This window comes from Podarcis erhardii (assembly GCF_964252035.2).
Source record: "Podarcis erhardii genome assembly, chromosome: 5".
NCBI lineage: Eukaryota > Metazoa > Chordata > Lepidosauria > Squamata > Lacertidae > Podarcis > Podarcis erhardii.
In genome coordinates, this window is record NC_138509.1 from 4,183,327 (window position 1) to 4,200,020 (window position 16,694).

Genomic DNA, 16,694 nt, shown 5'->3' on the forward strand with positions numbered 1-16,694 from the left:
GAACACTGGAGAGGGAAATGGCCTTTCTGCACAGCACAAATGTTTCACAGGACTAGCTGTTATTTTAAATTTGTGCATGATTTGCATATTAATTACCTGCAATCACTTGCACTTAAACAGCAAGGTGCATTTGATTGTGTGTCTGTGGAGTGTAATCTGCCCCCAGAATCCCTTTTTATATCTTAATTTTAACTCTGTGGCCTGTTTTATTGCCTCAATCCCATAACTCTCTTTATTTTTGAAAAATGCCTTTCTAAGAATACTTTTTGAAGAAGTATCAAGATCAAAAAGAAATATTAGACAAATTTTGAAAGCAAGTTTGCATTTGAGCCAGAACTCCCCAGGACTTAGTTAGCCCCAAATCTTCTTTTTAGTGCCAAGGGCAAGATGAAGTAGTAATAGTGGCCTGGACTGGAAATCACACTTTGCATACGAGAGCTGGCTCACTCTGTCTCCCCTCTGCTTCTCCAGCACAGCAATGATGAGGAGCTTGGAAGTGTCTGCTTCTATTTTTAACTAACCACAGATTGTCATTTCACCCAAACTGTTTTGCCCCCTCCCCTTTCTTCCTCTGGCACAGCTGCAAGGAAAAAGATTGGGAGAATCCACTTCCATTTTCAACTTGGCTTCTTTCAACAAGCCATAGTTAAATTAAAGCAGAATTTGTCCCAGTTCAGGCAAAATGATGATCTGTGTGGTTGGTTTAAAGTGGAAGTGAAGGCTGTGCCAGAGGAGGAAAAGGGAAGGAGGCGCTGAGACCGAAGTCTTGTTCACATTATACATGTTGTATTCAAACTCAGGTCCTGGTGCCACTGAGCATGTACTAATTGTTTTCCCCTTACCACTAAATAACTGGAAGCAGCCCAAATGCTCTCCATTTCACCTCACTTGAAAAGCAGGACCAGCATTAGACCTGGACCAGGAGCTGTCTGGCAAAACCAGTTGAAAAGTCCTCTTAACTGGCAAGTGATAGATGTCTGAAGGCTGTATGAATCAGCTGAAGGCTTCAATCTCCTTGACCTCTTGTGCTTGTGTGATCATGGTATTTCAAGTGCTTACTTTGATGACAAGAGGTTCTCTGTTCAAATCACAGAAAAGCACGTGTCACTGGAGGAAACATGGTGTGCCTTTTTTAAAAACAGAAAAACGAGGCACAGCTCAGGTTTTCTTGGGTAGCAAGACTAGGAAAGGCCACTACTACTCAGAGTTGTTGGTGTTGCCAGTGTTTTTTAGTAGGAAAAGAGGTGGGCATTTTCACCATGAAGCTTTTGTTGACAATCGCCCTTTCAGCCTCAGCTGCATCTCCAGTTTACAATACCAGCAGTGGGCTACACTGCAGGGTTGTCTTTAAGCCATTTGTATTTAGCTCCCTAATTTGCAGCACAGCTGTGATAACTGTACTATGTATTGCGTTAGGATGTCAATTTTTAATGCTTAAAAACTTCTTACTTTAAAAAAAAATACATTTTCCATGAAACAAGACCTGATTTAGAAACAACACGAACTCCTCCTTTTTCCGGGGAGGGGAGGTCAGTGTGGATACACTGTCTCCCAATCACAACTATGCTGAAATCCTGAATTCCTCTCTGTTGTTGTTTTCCTAATGGCAGTTGCCGCTTGGCCCCCCAGGAGAGGGGTGGGAGGGGGGAATGGCATCAAAAGCCCCGTCTCTAGATGATGGAATCATCACTCTGCTTTTAAAATATAATGTCTATATTGGTGAGAGCGTTCCTTGCCTGGCTGCCTAGAGAATGTGACTGTCACCAAGGGTGTGGTTATGCCCCTTTCCCTCCCCATTTTAAAAAACACTTTGCTTATATGGAACTTGAGTGCACTGCAAAGGGCAGTGCTGGTGAGATCTCAGTCATCCCCATCTTAATTTGAGAGGGAAAGAGGGGACCCTTTGTTTAATGGCTGAGGTTACCTTTGGACAGGAAGCAGGATCTAGATCTGGTGGGCAGGGCCACATCCTTATCTACACCACCCTCTAGATACCAAATTTGACAGGTGGGAAAGGTGGCCCATCTGTCAATCACCTGACAACACAATGTTTCCTGCATGCAGTTCGAAATCTAAAACTGTGGACAAAGACATGGTGCTTTCTGTTAGCCCTGCTGACCAGCTTGTTGGCAGTGCTTGCATTTTTTCCCTCTCCACACCTGGAATCACATAGGACAACCGGTGTGGGGAAGGTGGGTGTGGCTTGGCCATAATTAAGTCCACCGGCCAGAGATTCCCCAACTCTTCTCAAAAAACCTTTATGGCGCCAATGGACAAGTTGCCCTTGGCAGAACAATGGATGTGGGATGGCTTCTCTGGAAAGTCTTGCTCTTTAAGCATTCAACCTCTGTCTTGTTGTCTGTGTGACTGAGAGAATGTGAAGTGCTGAAGCAGAGGTAGCCAACATGTCATTCAAAACATCTGGAGGGAGCCAACTCCCATCTTCATGGGCAAATGGGAGTTGTAGCCCACAACATCTGCAGGGCATCGCATAGGCTGTCTCTGTGTGTTGTATATGCTAGGGCTGAGCTGAAATGAGGCTGTGTGTGTGTTAATTTTACATTGCATATTTGTATATTTTTGTTAGAAATAGTACTTTTATGCAGAGGGAGGGCAGGGACAATTTGGTTTCAAGGTATTGTCTTGTGGCTAAATCTGATTGGCTGCATGCTGCCATGACATCACCCAACTGGCTTCATGACTCATTGTTTGTATCACACAGTCAGTGGACCCATCTTTTAATTCATTTTTAAATGCATTAAATCTGCAAGGAGGTGGGGTAGGAAAGCAGGAGCAAAATGGTGTGAAAATGCAAAGTTTTTGGAGAGAGTTTCGAAGAACATGTTATCAGCTGCACCAAAAAGTTTTGGCTCTGCAAATGCTGCTCAGTCTTAATCCAATAATACATTCTAACTTTTTTTTAATTGTTGCAGACATGATGTGCATTATCACTGCTAGCTTATTTTCCAACTGTAATTAACTTCATTCTAAGCTGAACTGAAGGAAGAGGTCCTTTTGCTGTTAGATCAAACTGTCTGTGCTTCATTAAGCATAATTTATACCTCAGGTGTTCCAGCTAAACATCCACAGTAATTGCTATGCCCTAGGCAACTAGGCTTGTCCTTCTCGTCATGCAGGAGGAGAAGGCTTTAAAGCAGGCAGGGTAACAGCTAGTGGTAATTTTAGACCCTGAACTTAACAGTCCTGGAGTGGCTTTGGATGGGAAGACCCCATTTGTGTCTTCCACTGCAGTTCCACACACTGCAACTGCTTCAGCATCCCTGACACGTTAGAGCTAAGAACAAAGAAAAACCTTCCAGTAGCACCTTAAAGACCAACTAAGTTAGTTCTTGGTATGAGCTTTCGTGTGCATGCACACTTCTTCAGATACTTCTTCAGAAGTGTGCATGCACACGAAAGCTCATACCAAGAACTAACTTAGTTGGTCTTTAAGGTCCTACTGGAAGGAATTTTTTTTGTTTTGACTATGGCAGACCAACACGGCTACCTATCTGTAAAAGAAAAACCTGTTTGCCAACCTTGGCTTTGTTTTTTAAGGAACAGTTGCTCTGAGCACGTGCAGTTTAAGAACTTACTTAAATCATAGTACCATCCTGACTACAGGAATAAAACAAGTTTTCTTCTGCCGTCCCGATGCTAAAGATATTTATTAGGGAATAAGCACCATTTTATTGTAAGAAAGGTTAAGGAAATGGTGGTATCACCTGATTTCCTCATACATTGCTGGAAACACTGCTGGAAAAAGAAGGGAGGCATGTGACTCTTAATCTCAGGGCTGTGGGTACGAGCCCCATGTTGGGTAAAAGATTCCTGAATTGCACGGGGTTGGACTAGATGACCCTCATGGTCCCTTCCAACTCTGCAATTCTATGATTCTATTAGTGGCACTTTCCAGAGAAGGCTTAATTAAGACACACTTCAGTGCCATATACCCCAAAAGGATTTATTTTAGTGTGTGAAAGGATAAGCATTTCTTTCCATTGGAGGAACCAAGACTGCCTTTCTGAGTTGCTGTTCTGAATTTGCCTCCTGAGTAGAAAGCAGGCAGCCCCCAAGTAAGTTGTGCTGGTAACAGGGAGCAATTAACTGCTAGTATAAAGTCTCCTGCCATTTATTGGTGCTGCAGGGCCTCCCTATCAGAGACACAAATGCTTAATTCTCTTTTAAGTGTGGCTTAAAGGCGCTTTAACTTTGACATGGTCACACCCTGGTGGTTTGGTCATATGAATCTAGCCAGAGAAGTTATTGCAGGTGAATTCCCTTAGCTGATTTGCAACATCATGGCTGACATCCTGCTTTGATTGTATTGCACTAGATCTTTCCTACCTTTTAAATATGAGAAGAAGCCTTTCCCTAGTTCATAAGTTTCATGCGGTGATAAATTCATTACTACATGCACATTCTTAGAATCTAATGTGAGTAGTGACCATCAAAGCACCCTAGCAGCAAATTGAATTCATTCCACTTCCTGCCTTTTTAAAACATTTTATTTTGCTTTAAAGATCTTTTATGAATTAATGCTATAAAACTTTGATGAATTATTCATCTGAATTCCTTGCGAGCTTTGCACTTCGGCATATTGTGACTTTCTCTATCTCGTTCAGCTGTGCCATTTAAAATATTAAGCTGCCTGAGCCCTGTCTTACTCCCTCATTGGAAACAAGACATCACTTTTTATTTTCTTGTTTTAATAAACAGCATCTTCAGTATTACTGGGACTGAGGTGTACTCCAACAGCACTGAGAGGGAGTATATTTCCCCTATCTGTGCATTTTGTGAAGCAGTTGAGGCAGAGGTCAAGTCCCTCCACAGCCACAGGGAACTTCAGGATAAGGTCAAGGATGGAAGCCTTTTTATTGCAGTCAGAAATCAGTGGGAGCTATGGAAGATGAAAACTAAGTGGCTTTAGCGCAGGGGGCCCAATAAGTCCACAGAGACCCATTTCCTAACTCGCCAAACCCCTTTTCACCCTGGGCAGACTTTACAGGCCCCAGTGCTCAGAAGAATTTCACTTCAGTGCTGTGATAGTACAATAAAGTGGTGTCTGATGATCACTCCATTACTTGACCTGCCAGTTCGTACTAAAAGACAGTGCTTAATGGAATAAGGAACAAGTATATCCACTTTGCCTTAGGATTTAAACAAAACATTTTGCGGGGGGGGGGGGCACGGTTATGTCTGGCTTTTCATTTTTAACTTGTTGGAAGCAGATGTTATTTTAAAGGAACAGAAGGAGATCCCACATACGGCCAATTTAATAAGCTGCCATTTTAAAACACTATTCATTTTTCACTAAATGATTTTTAATGAACAAAAATGAGTGCCTTAAAAAGTATGTGTATGGGTAAACAGATGATGCTGATCTAAAGAGATGCTAATATTTGTGCCATTGAATTCTTGTTAGGCTGTCAAGTGCCATGACTTTTAGCAAGGTAAGGAAGGAATAAAACCTCTTGTCCGAGAGGGGTCCTGCCTGTCCTCCGTCCTAAACACTTGGTATCCACATTGGTTCCCTGTGCAGAAGTTTCGTGAGTGGCCTGCCCTTGATAGCACTGTGTTTTTTCCTTGTTTTTTCTGAATAACAATGGCTCATGAGTCCAAAAAAGAGTGATTTCATCAGCATCGCTATCAGTTCAGTCATTTTTCTTCCATCACTAATAGCTTTTTAAAAATTTCTTTTGCTCTTTTTAGCAGTGTAAGCATGTAACTGTTCCCAGTGAAAAGCAACATTATTTTGGTGGTTGCATTTAGCACAGTGTCTTTTAACTACTGGCCCAACTTTTTTAGAGGGGTAGTTATGTTTGTGCCGTAATAAGCCTGTTAGTCTTTGAAATCCCACCAGATATGTTTGCTCCGCACACACACCCCTTTTTTTTGAGAGCCAGTGTGGTGTAGTGCAGCTGCTGGGTGACCTTGGGCCAGTCACACTTCTTGAAGTCTCTCAGCCCCACTCATCTCACAGGGTGTTTGTTGTGGGGTAGGAAGGGAAAGGAGAATGTTAGCCGCTTTGAGACTCCTGAAGGGGAGTGATAAAGTGGGATATCAAATCCAAACTACTCCTCCTCCTCCTCTGCTTCTTCTTCTTCTTCTTCTTGCTTTTTTCTTATTCAAAATTTTATAATTTATAACAAACTTATTCTATGGCTGACAAATCACACATATGCACTAAATTTACAGTTTATATCATCATCCACTAAAATAGTAGCTTTAATGTAATGCAGTGCAAATATAAAATTCAGTGCTAGAAACCTATATTATATATTTAGAAGTTCTATGGTGCAAATTAATTAGTCGGTTAAGACAGCAGTGAAAAAGCCTTAAATAGTTCTAATTAATGTTCTATTTTCATGTGCTTAATAAGAATGAACCATAAATTTCCAGGTTTTTTCATTTTTTTGTCCATCTGCCCCACCATCAATTTTGTCATGGTGCCAAAAACCCAAATTTGATTAAACCATACCTATTCTGTTGGACTTACAGAAGCATACCATTTAGGTTCTATCAATATTTTGGTAGCAGTTAACAAAACTCCAACTAAATTTGGACATTTTGGTTTCACATCTTCTTTAAGATATGAACTAGAGTTCATTTGAATGTAGTATCCAATTATTTCTTGTATATCTGCAATAACTATTGAAGACCTCATAATCTTTTCACACCTCCACCAAAACATAATTTGTGACTTTCTCCCCACGTTTTCAGCATGTTCCATTAACATCTGGGTGTATCTTTGCTGAATGTTGTGGGGATTTGATGCCAGCTCTGTAACATCTTATGGAAGTTTTCTATTACAAGAAGTGATAAAGTTACCATGGTGATAAATATTTATTTCCACAACTTGTCAAAGACATTCCCCCCCCCCCCAATCTTTGTCTTAACCTCTTCCTTGTTCTAATCCAGCTAAGTATTTCTCCAGCAGGCAGCTTAAAATGCTGTAACGCTCATGTCCCACACCAGAGACCAGAGCATTAACTGGTACTTCTGTCTCCTGACTCATCAGCTGTGAAGCTGGACATGCCCTCCTTAACCATCAGTTTATGGCCCAACAGACCCTGGGGGTTTCTCCAATTCCTTTCTCTTTTCTATATAATCAAAGAGTAGACTTTGACAAGCAAATATCAGCTGAAAGATCTTTGCAGTGTAAAGCATGTATAATAAACCACTTCAGTCTAAAACCTACTTTATGTTGACATGGCCTCATTCTGTTCTGAAACAGGACCAGTGCTGTGCAGCTTGCTAGGTGAGAATTGAACCATTGTATTTGAAAGAGATGAAATCATTTAAAGGTCTGGTTAAAGTAGAAAATTTGCTCAAAGAGGTTTTTCTTGTCCTTTAATTTTCCTACTTACTGGAGTAATAAAATTTACATATAAAATGCTTTCGTCTCCCTGTCGTTTAATTCCAATGGTAATTTGTGGCACCCAAATGTAATTTGTGTGACATCCTGAACAGCAAAGGATCTTGGGCAGCATAGAAACGAACCAGGCTGGGAGCAGAATGGCATAATGCAAAGAGTTCGGTGGAGGTATTTGACCAAAGCAGAACTATGGAATAAAAATACTTAGTTTCCAGAAAAGTATACTGGCTCCAGCCCCAACCAGACACACAACACACTTTATATCCTTTTCATTAACACCCACTGAGGGACACTTTCAACATTGGGTTTTGGAAGCTATCCCTTAAGTTAGTGCTTATGGAGGCCTCTGCAACCTGAAAGCAAGACCAGAAGGAGTAATTCAGTGCTATCTGTGTTATTCTTAGAACTGAACCACACAATCAGCAGAATCATGTGTTGTAGTTCTTACAGAACTGAGCAGTTGCATGCTTGAATGTCTCAAAAATAATAAAAACAACCAAAATTAAAAAAAACAAACCAGTGCAAATTAGGTGTCAAGGATAAAGTTTTCCCTGCCACCCTTGTTTTCTGTAGTCTTCAATGGAAATGGCTGTTTTTAAGTGGGGGGCAGCATTTCAACACACAACTTCCCAACCTGCAGACTGAAGTTGGTTACAGTTCAGCAAAAACCTGTTGAGTTTATAATTTGACTTTTAGAAGCAACCGTGTATTGGATTTTGAGCCACAATCTGGTACAGTGATACCTTGGTTTGCAAACAGCCTGGTTTGCATATGTTCTGGATTACAAACATGTCAAACCCAGAAGTGCGTGTCCTGGTTTGCAAACTTTTTTGGGATTACAACCCATTTTTTATTTTTAGATTACGAACAATTTTGGGGGGGAGGCCCCTTGGGGAAAGCGCGCCTTGGGTTACAATCTGTTTTGGTTTACAAACGGACCTCCGGAATGGATTATGGTTGTAAACCAAGGTACCATTGTACTTAGGCTATGTAAAGAAAATAGGTAGCACTGTGTGAACATTGGGAGTCCCCGTGTAAGCAGCTTTGAGCTTTTTAAAGGGAAAGAGAGGTATAAGCATACATTCTGGCAGACAGAAAATACTTGTATGCATTTTAAAATATTAAGTGGCTGACTGGAGTGGCCAATAGTCGTGGCTCATTATTAACCTTTGCTTTGTCTCTTTTTGCAGTAATTACAGTGCATTGTTAGGCGTCTGGATCTATGGGTTTTTTGTTGTGGTTTTGCTGGTACTGGACCTTTTGTATTACTCCTCAATGAACTACGATATTTGCAAACTGTACCTGGCAAGATGGGGAATCGAGGGAAAATGGATGAAACCGGAAGCAAGCCGGTGGATTAAACCTGCTCAGGACCCAAGACAAGTTCAGGCTCCGACTCAGCCTACGCCTCAAACACTGCAGGCAGCACATGCATTAAAAGCAGAAGCTTTAAATCCGCCACTGATGTCTTTTCCCAGTTCAACTGCCTGGTAAGTTTTGAAGGCTATGGTGCCTATTTTTTTAACCCTCTTTTTGTACTGTGATGTTTTCAGTTGGCAGCTATCAAGGAAAGTGTATCATTCATGACAAGGAGAGCAGGGTGATTTTGTTAATACTTTCGATGCCTGTACAATATAGAGAATATCGGCCCATCATCATCACCTGAACTAAGCCAGATCTGTGGACACATCAGGAACAGGCAGTAGAGTCCTGGGATGGAGGTGACTGTACCATTTCAGATGAGAAATACTATTATTGAATGATTCCCCATTCTGTGCTGGCTTGTGAGCTGTAAGTGTCCACACGGATACATGAAGAATCTGTAAAAACTGGAGGGCAAAGCTTCCTATTCCATTCCCCGTTATCTGTTTGCTGTGGAAACAGCCACATGCAGTCATGGAATACCCATCATTTATTTTGCATGCATAGGTCCCTTTTCATACACATGGCAGGAGACTGAGTTCAAGCTTGCACCTCACCTTATGGGCCGTGGATGCACCAGGGCTGTGACTTGAGCCATCCCATGGTGAAAGAACATGGAGGAACCTGACTGGGTCATGTGAGACCCATGCTGGCAATATTCCTTATTGGTGATAAAAGGGAGATATGGCTGTCATCCTGAAACCGTGGTCTGGCCAGCAACGTTTGCACAACAAGGTAGAGCTCTGCTGCATGAGCTTATCAAACCCAGTAACTTTTAATATATGAACTGCCATCTTAACATATGAATTGCATTCCAACTATGGTAAAGATTCGCCAAATATTCTGGGTCTCTATCAAAGGGTCAGTGATATATTTCTAGAAAAGGAGGTGCTGGAACTCACCATGAACACCTCCCTCGTTCTATCAGAATGGCAATGGTGCCCACCTGAGAGGGGCCGGAACTAAGTTCCTGTGAGTTCCCTCTGAAAAAAAGCCCTGCAAAGGGTTATAATGGCAACCCAGTTCTGCCACTTCTGCGCTCAGCCTGCAAGAAAAAATAGTTCTTTCAGTGCTTTGCAAAATCCAAGATAAGTGGGATATTCTGTCTAATTGACTTGGACGTGTTAAAGGCTAAGGGAACTACTCTCGGGAAATCCTATCCATATATTCCAAAATAGTATAAAGTCTTTAGTAGCTGGAGCTTCTTCCTATAGTATGACTGTCTACAGTCTAAATCGATTTTATTGCATTAGCCATGTGGCCATAGCATAATATACATAGAAATAACAACATAAAATGGGGGTGGGGAAATAAAAGTGGATGTCGCCCTGGGCGGAATACTTTGAAAAAATGGGGATAACAAAAGTAACAGGGGATTTAAAACATCGAGTGAGAGAGAATACAAAAACAGGTTCGATTGTGTGGCGTATCGACTACATCTGTGGTATTAAAGAAGAAGTTGGTGCCGCTTTCCTCTTCATCACACTAAGCAGGAAGTTAGCTGTCATCTCGGTAATCCAACAGTCAGAATCCTGCAGAAGAAGGGACACTATCCAAGGCTGGATTGGGAGATGAAGCTTGTTCACGAGAGGAGTTAGAAACCAAGATCTTTCATCTGTCCAGTTGGGAAAGAAGAGCATTACATGTTCCATAGTCTCCAGAGCCGTGTCATTGCAGGTGCATGTTCTATTTGCGATGGAAACTCTGGAGTAACGACCCGACAGAACTGCTGTAGGAAAACAGTTGAGATGGGCACAGGTAAAGGCCCTTCGTTTAGCCTCCGAAGGAATTGTAAAGCAGTATAGAGGGATCCCTTCAGGGGGTGGAATAGCTAGGGCTAAGCCTGAACACGGCCCTCTTGCATGGGAAGCTGTGTTAGAGAAGTCAAGTTGCTGTAGCTTCTTTTTGATTGGAGGTAGGGCCGCCGGGCTAATACACTCTAAGTTAAAAACAGTTTTGCGGTTCAAATTGAGAAGAGAGCGGAATTTGAGATTAATTGTAGTATGACTGTCATTTCATACCTTTTAAATGATTATCTAGCTTGAAATAATGTTGATAGTTTCCCTACTGTCATATGTTTTGTCTGAGACGTGTACGTGTTAATGTGATGTGATGTGCATCACATGTGATGCATTTTTCTATGAAACTTTGTGCACTTGGTCCGGGGTTCCCTCTTTTGCTGATTGTACCGGAATTAGTTAATAGAAGTGGTTTTTGTAGTGAGTAGCAAGGAAGAACCAGCTTTTGTATATTTTCCGTTGCTAAACCCTGCATTTCTACTTTGTGAGTAGAGATTTCCAGCTTCAAAAGCACATCATAGTCATACAAGTTGAAATGTGATGTTCCACACTAGAGAGAGGCCATGGGTCATTCCTATAAAAAAGGTCTGGTTAAATTTGTGACTTTCCCAATTAAAGGGTTTATGATTTCACTGTTTTAATGAGAAGTGCACAAGCGAGAGCTACTAAATACACCAGCCCATGACAATAAGTAATATTTTAAGTGGCCTTGTGGTTTTCAAGTGTTGGAAGGAATGAAGATTGTAATTATATGAGGCGCTGCTTTCCAGGATGGCTATGCAGAAATCTGCTTCCAGACTTTTTCTTTTCTGTTTCCCCACCCCCACCATCTCGTAATGAAGACAACCCATTCTATCACAGTTTGGCAGAGTTCTCATTCCTTGCCAGCTAATGAGCCTAAGTTCATTATTCCTCATCCTACTCATTATCAAAGTGGAGAGGGAAACTTGCAAAGTTTGTTCTCTGCAGAAATTAGACAAGGGAATAAGGGGACCCCTAGTGGTGAAGTATAGTTCACTTTCTCTCCCCCCCCCCCCAATTTCTTTACATATAGTTTGCTGCTTTCTCCTGCAAAGTGCAGCATGGCAACAATTATTCTAATAAAAATATGCTATAGAGTATAAGTTACAGGGTACAAGAAAATGCAGATATGCATTATTTCTGCTCCCAGTGTGAAAGCTGTGTATCTGGTATGGATAGGTATGTCTAACACACAGCAATCCTTGGTACATATGCTGCATGTGTGAGTAATTCTGCCTGGCATATGGTAATTTCCAGAAAAGTATGTTGATCTGAACTGTGAATTGCTATAGTGTTCGAAACAATGAAAGGAATAAGAGTCATGGAGACAACAGAGGGAGTCTGCTCCAAGCGTAGGCTGCATAGACAACGTTTCAGTTGGATTTACGAGTGGCTTCAGTCACCCGTGAGATATGCTGAAATGAGCCACTTGATATCAAAAGAATTCTCCAGAGTTTGAACTTGGAGCACAAGGAAAGAATTCACAGGAAATGGTGATGTGGGAGATGCTACTGCAAATTAAGGTCATTCTGTGCAGCCTTTGCATGGACTATTGAGGGAAATGCATGGGCTTCTGGAGAAGGAGGTGCAAGAGAATAATGAAAGACAGAGAAAGAGGGAGCTTTTCCAATATTTATTCAAAATAAAAATGGGAAACCTGTACATGAAGCTTACAGTAAGGGAGTGGATACTTGATAGTGTAGCTGGGAAACCTCAGGGAGTAGAGCATGGGAATCTTAATCTCTGGCTTGTGGCTTTGAGCCCCATGATAGGCAAAAGATTCCTGCATGGCAGAGGGTTGGACTAGATGACACTTGTGGTCCCTTCCAACTCTGCAATTTTGTGATTCTATGATTTACCACAGAAATAATGAAGAACCTAAGGGGCTTATTGACCACAATACACTGGTTCTGATGGACACATAACATTAAACCATGATTTGCATAAACCTTAATTAATAAACCACAGTTTAGTGTTACATGTGAACCCATCCTAGTACTGCAACTATGGTTTATTAAGTATAGTTTGTTGAAAAAAACAAGCCATGGTTTGTTGTTGGCTTACTGATCTTGACAATGGTTGAATCTTGTTACATGTGAATCCAGACATGGTTTAAGTGTAGTTTGTTTTCTTTGCTTCATCAAAGTCACCTCAGACAATGCCACACAAATGATGAGCTGTAACCAGCTTTGTTCCTGCTTTACTGCTTGTTGTGTGTTTGGGAGAGACAAACCACATCACGAAACTATAACTTCGCCCTGCGTAGCATGACAGCAGCATGGCCAAGTGCTGCTGTCGACCTTGACAGATTAGAGAACTGGGCCAAAACAAACAAGATGAATTTTAACAGGGAGAAATGTAAAGTATTGCACTTGGGCAAAAAAAATGGGAGGCACAAATACAAGATGGGTGACACCTGGCTTGAGAGCAGTACATGTGAAAAGGATCTAGGAGTCTTGGTTGACCACAAACTTGACATGAGCCAACAGTGTGACGCAGCAGCTAAAAAAGCCAATGCAATTCTGGGCTGCATCAATAGGAGTATAGCATCTAGATCAAGGGAAGTAATAGTGCCACTGTATTCTGCTCTGGTCAGACCTCACCTGGAGTACTGTGTCCAGTTCTGGGCACCACAGTTCAAGAAGGACACTGACAAACTGGAACGTGTCCAGAGGAGGGCAACCAAAATGGTCAAAGGCCTGGAAACGATGCCTTATGAGGAACGGCTAAGGGAGCTAGCTGGGCATGTTTAGCCTGGAGAAGAGGAGGTTAAGGGGTGATATGATAGCCATGTTCAAATATATAAAAGGATGTCACATAGAGGAGGGAGAAAGGTTGTTTTCTGCTGCTCCAGAGAAGCGGACACGGAGCAATGGCTCCAAACTACAAGAAAAAAGATTCCACCTAAACATTAGGAAGAACTTCCTGACAGTCAGAGCTGTTCGACAGTGGAATTTGCTGCCAAGGAGTGTGGTGGAGTCTCCTTCTTTGGAGGTCTTTAAGCAGAGGCTTGACAACCATATGTCAGGAGTGCTCTGATGGTGTTTCCTGCTTGGCAGGGGGTTGGACTCAATGGCCCTTGTGGTCTCTTCCAACTCTATGATTCTATGATTCTATGCAGCTGCAGTCTTCACTCCAGGAACCTGCCTGCTTCCTCCAAGCTGAATTCCCTGCTCCCACTCCTGCTACACTGGCATGGCCCAGTCAGTTGAGTTTATAGGGAGAATGGGATTGGATGGTTCTGGCCTAGGTAAGCAAAAGAGTGATGGGCGACGTTAGATGTTGGAACAGATCATAAAATACATTGCATTATTTCTGCTTTGGGGGGAGAGGAGCTTGGCATGTTTTCCAAGCTGTTCCAGTTCATGCCTGGGGGAAATCACCCCTTTCTAATTTCATGCAATTTCAATAAACTTATTTTCATTTTCATTTTGATTAGAGGAGAATCTAAATAGGGCCCTTTGTTCTGAGATGCTCTGTTGTGTTTGCTCTAAACCAGAGCCAATCTGAAATAGATCAATAGCTCTTGTTCTTACAGTGGCCTAAATGGAAACTCCAGGTCTAAACTGCCCTAACTTTGCAGAATCTATATCTAGGGACATGTGAGTCTGGTCTGGGACCATAATAAATTCAATTCACTATATCTAGGGACTAGAGCTGCCTATCTGGAAAACAAAGAAGGCAATTTGAATCTTGCTGTTGAACTGAAAAATGTTAGATTAATGAAGTGTGACCCAACCTGTGTAAGAACTTTTCAGCCCACACGTCTGAAATCTGCCTCTGTTTTCCTCACTATGTGTCATTACAGTTTCCACAAGATGTGGCTGTGTGCTTCACATGAAGTTCTGAAGTGTTGCACGATGTACTTGTTTATGGTTTAATTGACTTCTCTTTCTGTTTGAGGACTGAGCTTCTCACGATAACTTCTGCAGAAAGCGGGGCATGTGCATATGTGGCCTCAGGCAAAGTTCTTTCTAAGCTCTGCTTCTGGAAATCCCTTTAATGACAAAGTGTTGAGCCCATCATGCGCTCTCCCACTGAGTAATGGGCCCTCAACCCTAGGAGCAGCTGCTGGGTCTTTGGGATATTTTGTTTGGTGAAATGGATGAGTTCCACTCCATCAGGCTACTTTTTAAAGTTCTTCCTCTCTGTAACGTGTGAATCAGCCAATAGTGTGTCATCAAGTCACCACATAGTGCCAAAAAACAGAACTTCAACTGGGGGTGTGCACTGAGAGACCAGCTTGTTTTTTTTAGTCTTATGGGGCAAAATAAGTGAGATGCAATCTGGAATAGAGATGAGGGGATACATGAATGTGGTCTTCAAATACCTGAAGAACTGTGATGCATCGGATGCAGCAAACTAGTTTCCTTTTGTTCCAAGCGACAGGACTATAACCTATGAGTGTCAGTTGTAAGGAAGCTGATTTTGCAAAAATATGAAGAAGCATTTCAGTAATAAGAGCTATTAGGCATTGGTGCAGTCCGATTGAGAATGCAGTCTCCTTTATGTTCTATCACTTTATGCTGTTTGTTGTTGTTGTTTTAATTTGATTTTACAACACTTTTGGATGTCCTTGAAGGTCAAAAACTGGCATATGAATTTTAAAGCAAATGAATAAATCTATGCAACATTTTGTTTTGTACTAGACCTAAACTTATTTTATTACTTTGAGAACACAAAATGCATTGGCTTGCATTCATCCCAATTGAAATCAATGGGAGTTAATTAGACATAACTAACTCTTCATATCGATTTCACTGGGGCCTAAGTGTGACTAATAGTTTGATTCTCAGTGCCTGGAACCACCAGAGGCCAGCAGAGAAAATGTGATTTTCCTGAAAAATTGAAAAGCTGCCCGTCCGTCCTGGGGGCGGGAGCCCTGACTGCTCCCTCTAGCCCCCACTGGCAGACATTCTTCAGGGAACTGCACAAAGATGCTCAGCAGCCTTGGTAATGTGCAAGCCCTCCCTACACTCACTCGCTTGTGATGGGGAAGAAACGCCTGCTGTCTTGACTTGAACCAGAGCAAACCATAGTTTTAGTTTTCCGTTGCAACTTAGCTATTTTGTGTCAATGCTGGAAGGTTTAAAAATTAAGCATGTGTTCCGAATGCTGCAGTCTGTCCACATCTTGAATACTGAAGGTGACTCGCAGAGAGAGAGCTTTCTTTATCGTTGCAATTTCACTCGAGGCAAATGTTTGTTATTGCCAGTGCTTTTTTTCTTTTAAAAAATGTTTAGGGGTACTCTCATTTTCCTACTCATATTGAAATCCTGCCACTCAATGAGGCCAGACTTAGATTCACAAAATGTTTAGGGGTATGCAAACCCCTGCATCCCCCCATAAAAAAGCACTGGTTATTTCTTTTGAAATGGTTTCTATTCAGATACGGCCTGGGCAGGGCAGGAGTAGAACCCCTTTTCAGTCCAAGGGCTGCATTTGCTTATGGGGAACCTTCCACTTGCCTTGTGCCCATGGTGGGCAAGGCCAGAGACCAAAGTGGGCGGGGCAATAAATATGACTCTCACCTTTCGGATAGTAAGGCTGTATTGCAGCCACACGGAAGCCAGAGGTTTCCACGCACACACATCTCACCATCCAGTCAAGCAAGGGCCATTATTACCCTGGTTCAAGGATACATTCCTGCCAGGCAGAAGCACCAAAGCAGGGTGTGCTCTCTGCCCAACACCCGGCTAATAAATGTAGTAAATGTGTTCAGTGCCCTTCAATGGATAATGTCCAAAAGTATTGTGGTGGTGGGTGTTCCAATGTGAAGACTTCAATAGCAACAAGCAAACAAACAAAACAGTATGTCTAGACTGAATCAACTGTTTTGAAGGTGAATCTTCGTCAGCTGATGATGAAATTAAATATGTTACATACAATGAATGACAACAAAAATAATACTGAGCAACCTGCATGTAAATAATGAATAAATAATAAATGAGGAATACATAGCAAATAATTATTGTTGTCATTCATTGTATGTAATATATTTAATTTCATCATCAGCTGGCGAAGATTCACCTTCAAAACAGTTGATTCAATCTGGACATCCTGCCTGCGACGTG

General features: G+C 41.9%; 1 protein-coding gene across 10 annotated transcripts in view; it reads left to right on the forward strand.

The window, feature by feature from the left end:
- SHISAL1 (shisa like 1) overlaps window positions 1-16,694 on the forward strand; it is a 186,190-nt gene that overhangs the window by 146,796 nt on the left and 22,700 nt on the right. For all 10 annotated transcript variants that reach the window (XM_081861060.1, XM_081861062.1, XM_081861061.1 and 7 more), the window contains one exon: window positions 8,569-8,868. In XM_081861060.1, coding sequence (XP_081717186.1) covers window positions 8,569-8,868 — 300 coding nt within the window. The remainder of the gene's footprint in view (window positions 1-8,568; window positions 8,869-16,694) is intronic.